The following is a 5179-nucleotide window of genomic DNA, read 5'->3' on the forward strand; positions in this document are numbered from 1 at the left end:
GGGAATCGAACCCATGACCTCTGCGATACCGGTGCAGCGCTCTAACCAACTGAGCTATCAAGCCAACTGGGAGCTGGTCAATTGTGAGTTCGTTATATACCCGTAGATGGAGAAGGTGTGATAAGAATACATGAAAGTCATATATTTGTACTGCGGAAAATACATTTTAAGCAAATGAAGATCATCGCAGTATATACTCAACTTAAGCAGTTGAGAAATAAGGCCTGAAGTATATACTGCGATGATCTTCATTTGCTTAAAATGTATTTTCCGCAGTACAAATATATAGGATATACGGTATTCATTATTTGTAACCTTTATTCCGAGCAGACATCATCTTATTTAAAGTATCCGATGAACTCTTGTATTTGGCACAGTGAACATTCAGTTCTAAGATTACTCCACTATATTGTAATTCTTCTAATTGCAAAAACTTTACATAATTATGAATCTGAATTAGAAATCTTGATTCTAGTTGTATTGTCTTACTGTCTCGGTGGTGTCTCGGCGCCCCTCTTTTTAATTTATTTTATTTAAATAATCTTTTGCCTAATGACTGTAAATATATGAAAAATCATATTTGTTCACTGCGGTGAAGAAACGAATATAAACGATCCTCGTAGCTATGAACACTGCTGCACTAGTAGTTGAAATAAGACCTGAAAAAAAATTAAGGCCCGTACGGGATTTGAACCCGTGACCTCTGCGACACCGATGCACTGCTCTACGAACTGAGATAACTAGCTAACTGGGAGCTGGTCATTATGTTGGATCCAAATAAACCATCCAAGTGGTGAATAATGACTTACTTGTTTTTCATTCATTTTATACCTATTGCTATCAAATTATCATATGCACTTTTTCTAGCTGTTGTGGAGAAACTGCAGTATAATAAGGTTCTTGCGTCGGACGTATTTTTTTGTACAGACCAGGCCCCGGTTGTTCGATGATCGTATAACGCTATCCACTGGATAAATCTCTATCCGGTGGATAACGCTATACGGTTTGCTATTACTTATCCGCTGGATAGCGATTTATCAGTTTGATAGCGTTATCCACCCTTTATACAACTGGGCCCTAGTGTTAGGTATAGTAAAAGTCTTTACAAGTGATTACGTACTTGCATTAAGGGCTAGTTCGCAAATCTTAATGATTAATAATAATTAATAATAGTTATTATTAGTAATAATAATTAAACAATAGACCACACTTTCTATCGGCGTAATAACTCACGTGGGATGTTGAAGGAGGAAGAGAAGTTTGTAAATCACGAACCAAAGGTGAATGACTTACAAACTTTTCAAATGGGTTTACAGGTTTTTGACCAATTAGGGCGCTCGTAGTACAGTCGAACCTGTATCAAGCCCATTGTAAATGGCTGGTGACACTTGATATAGGTTTCACAGATTAGGAATGTTACAAAAACGATAAACAACCCCTCTTTATGCTGTAATTGACCACTTGGTGTACAGAACCTCGCTCGAAAATATTACTTTAATTTTGGGAGAGAAACGTGGATCAAAAATTACTAGAAGGATTATTCTTAGTTTTATTTAAGTGGTCGTGTTTTCAGTGACCGTTCGATATCACAGGAGTATAACGATAAAAACAGGCTATTGAGACTTGATACATAGGTTGACTGCGACCACTTAGTAGAGGTAACCGCTTAACAGAGATGAACATTGCGGTGACTTTGGGACTTTGACAACTGACCGCTCAATACAAGGTGACCGCTAAATACAGGTTCTATTGTATCTCAGTTATCTTATAAAGTTGAATAGACATGAATACAAGTACAACTTAACGCAAAAAGGTTGTCAAGGAAATATGCAGAAAGCAAAACAGAAAGCTCAATATAATTTGATCAGTTACGAAACTTTTTTTTGAAGTGAGAGTTAGGTTGAGGTAGTTCTTCTCTCCTATCTTTTGACTTATTTTTCACACATGCGCAGTATCCTACATGAATACTTAGAATTTAGATTTCTGTAAACAGTTCCTCTTTGGCTTTTTCCTTTATTAATTTCTGCTTTTTTTCTTTGACAAAACCATTTCAATTGAGAGTATATACTCTCGTTCATAAGTGCGTATATATAAAGGATGTTGTAAATCTATGTAAGGCTAAAACTAGTTCTGAGCTCAAAAAAAAAAAAAAAAAAAAAATGAAATAGCATCAGAAATAACGACTGAAGTTGGCATCAAGGGGTGACCTCAACTTGAAGGAATAATGTCATTTTTTGTTAATTTTACAATGCTTATCAGTTTTGCCGACGCCAAAAGGTGGCTTTTGGCATGGTCAGCAAAGGCCTATTAGTGGTAATGTTTAGCGAGTGCCTGAAAATGTTCTCTTGTTGTTATCCTGGCTTTGCTTAATTTTTTTAAGATTTAAACATCACAGTAGTTTTAGTAACCAGTCGACTGAATTTCCGTAAAAATTAGGGCTCAAAAAGTTGTACAATTGGAACATATGCAGGTAAAGTCCTAATTCAAGTCTCTTCTCGTCTTCGCACCCGCCGCATATTGGAAAAAATCAATTTAGAAGCTGAACTAAACAGCAAGCAATCTATCGTCTCTTTAGCAAGTTCTCACTTTGGCGTTTGAGGGGAGGAAGGAGAGGGATGGATAGATGGAAAAGGACTCTTTTCAGTACCCCAACTCCCCTCCCCCAGTCTTCGTGAGTTTTCTAACGTAATACATGGATTGAAAGAGTTTACTGCACCAAAATATATCCCATAGCTTTGATATTTCTGGTACCGTTATCTGGGAAATGAGCTGCTGCGTTTCCACATGAAATGGAGTTATCAGGATATCCTCCGGTACCAAACCCAATTCTGGAGTCACAAGAGCCACAACCGTTTTGATTGTTAGCTATATAACCAACTCTTGCTTTAGAAAAATAACTTGAAGTACCTACAGCATTGAAGCCCTCCTTGTTACAGCCCAGTTGCAAAGAGCCATCCGCACCAATCAACTTCTTCCACTCGTCACGTCCCAGTGAAGTAGCGCGGTATGTCCCATCAGCGATCAAAGAGTACAGAGAGTTGGCCTGCTTGTTAATGACAATAAACCTGAGCTGTCCACTTATTTTCATACCGAGACAGATCTTGGAGAAAGGTGTGTTCCAATAGGTCGGTAGCTTGGTCTCTTGTGTGTCAAACCCAGTCCTTCCGCAGGTGATGTTGTATTGGTTTTTATCACTCCAGTAGTGAGAGTCATAGTGAAACGTTACCTGAAAAGAAATAAGAGGATTTAATTTATCCTTAAACATAAATAACACGATGCATCACCAAAGGAAGAACCCTCATGAAATCAGTAATACAGTTCGCGTAAAAGCCATCAATCTATACCCTACTTGCAGGTCCTTGCAGGCGTTTTAGATATTAGGGTATTGTAGCACTCATGCCAGAGGAATTTCCGCAAGCAGGGACCGCGATAAGAATATGGGCGAGTTGCTAAGAGATTCTATCGTAGTTTCGACGCTTCTGAAAATTTCTCCTCGCGCTTCATCACCCGCATGAAAACCCCGCCAAGAATATTCCGCCTTATGGGGCTTACCTTGCTGCCGTCAATCTTCATTACAGGCGTCCATCCTCCATCTCCGCATCCAAAATCCTTCATCTGACAGAGGACTGTGATTGGTTTAGAGTCAAGGTCCAGTGGAACCAGTTGACTGGCATTTGACCTGCTTGATACGAAAACATCCATTCTTTATCATATTAGTAGAGGGGGTAAGTTTCTAAAGAAACTGTGGTGCTGCGTCGATGGGAGAGTATGACAGGGTAATTTAGTATTATCAACTGAGTTGATAACGTAAATAGGCCACCGTAAAGGGTTTCAAAGCTGACGTTTCGAGCGTTAGTCCTTCGTCAGTGCCCTTGGTCAATTGCTCGAAACGTCAGCTTTGAAACTCTTTACGGTAGCCAATTTACGTTATTAACGCATTTGATAATAATAAATTACCCCGTGATCATATTAGTTTCCGGCAAACAATCTTCTCTTGACGTCGAAACTATTCGATAATTTTGTCTTTATTTTATGCTCGAAAAGATAATCATTTGGTATCACTTACTTGAAAAGGTTGTAAGCTTCTTTGCAGGACCCAATACCTAAATGAAAAGAAAAAAAATAAAAGTCAGGAGTTTGATATATTTAGGCTCCATCACAGTCCAGTAGGGGACACAAAAGTAGAGTAGTTGCACATTTTTGTATCAAGCTATTAGCAAAATCTTTGAGCAATAAGAGATTTTAAATATTACTTTGGTACCAGTTATAATTTACTGCCGATGGAGGGAGGGGGGGGGGAGGAGTTGTGGCACGATGAAAGTAACCCCCCCCCCCCGTCAAGGCTCTGCAATATTTTCATGTATCCACTCTCCTCAGTCTCCCTGAAAATCATGTGATCCTCCAAATCCTCCACCCTCCTCCCCCGTGATAAAAAATAATAATTGGTGCCTGAGGAGAAGTTAGTAAAAAGAAAAATAAATATTCAGTTCCCCACCTCAGACCTTTGGATTTCTCCGTCAGGTGCTTAATTAACTTGAACATCGTCAGATTCAACATATTCATGCATTGCATTTAATATTTTTTTTGTTATATATTTTCGCTAGCTATTTTAGAACATTTTCGAGCCGCAAGGTTAAGTAAAAAATTTATAGCAGTCACTTGTGAATTATAGTATTTAATGCCATGCCAAACTTTTCACCTTTTTCACAATATTCTCCTTTGAAGCCTTTTGCACAGCGGCATCCGAACGAGCCATCTCTATAGTTTGTGACACACGTAGCTTCGTGTTGATAAGGTGACGAAGAGCAAGGTGACTGTAGAGAAACAAAGTAGGAAAATAGTTCATGTACTTTGAATAGGGAATACATGAATCTGCCAATCCGCGTTATTCCGTCAATCCGGTCCGGATTTGTTTAAGTATAATTTTTTCATGGTATAAACTTCATATGATAGCATCTAGGCTTTTTTATTTGTTTATTTTTTTTCTATTTTTATTTACAGTATTAAGATTTTTACTGAGTTTACTTCCTTTGCTGGTATTTTAGAAAGTGGCTTTATGAGATTAAAAATATATTGCGAAGCCGTCGGGATCTATGAGTCTGGAAAGGTTTTCTAACTGTTTCGAACGTTCGCAGAAACTGAAGAAGTCTGTCGATGAAACATTTAAAACACAAATTGA

The 5179-nt window shown here is 38.2% G+C and overlaps 1 protein-coding gene across 1 annotated transcript; it reads right to left on the reverse strand.

Annotated features, from left to right (window-relative positions):
- Nucleotides 1–1608: 1608 nt before the first annotated feature.
- On the reverse strand, nucleotides 1609–3648 carry LOC149044384 (putative skeletal organic matrix protein 5). The gene is made up of 2 exons (XM_089210727.1): nucleotides 3553–3648; nucleotides 1609–3226 (listed from the first exon to the last, which is right to left on the reverse strand). Exons 1-2 carry the CDS (start codon nucleotides 3613–3615, stop codon nucleotides 2708–2710), a joined length of 582 nt encoding a protein of 193 aa, XP_089066853.1. The 5' UTR covers nucleotides 3616–3648; the 3' UTR covers nucleotides 1609–2707.
- Between the last annotated feature and the right edge of the window lie 1531 nt (nucleotides 3649–5179).

The sequence above is a fragment of the Pocillopora damicornis genome, chromosome 6 (assembly GCF_964200805.1).
Source record: "Pocillopora damicornis chromosome 6, jaPocDami1.2, whole genome shotgun sequence".
In the NCBI taxonomy this organism is placed as follows: Eukaryota; Metazoa; Cnidaria; class Anthozoa; order Scleractinia; family Pocilloporidae; genus Pocillopora; species Pocillopora damicornis.

Coding starts and splice junctions, on each gene's coding strand:
- LOC149044384 (XM_089210727.1), bottom strand. CDS start 3,615: ATGAAGGATTTTGGATGCGGAGATGGAGGATGGACGCCTGTAATGAAG. Junction 3,227..3,552: donor TGAAGATTGACGGCAGCAAG/GTAAGCCCCATA, acceptor ATTTCTTTTCAG/GTAACGTTTCACTATGACTC.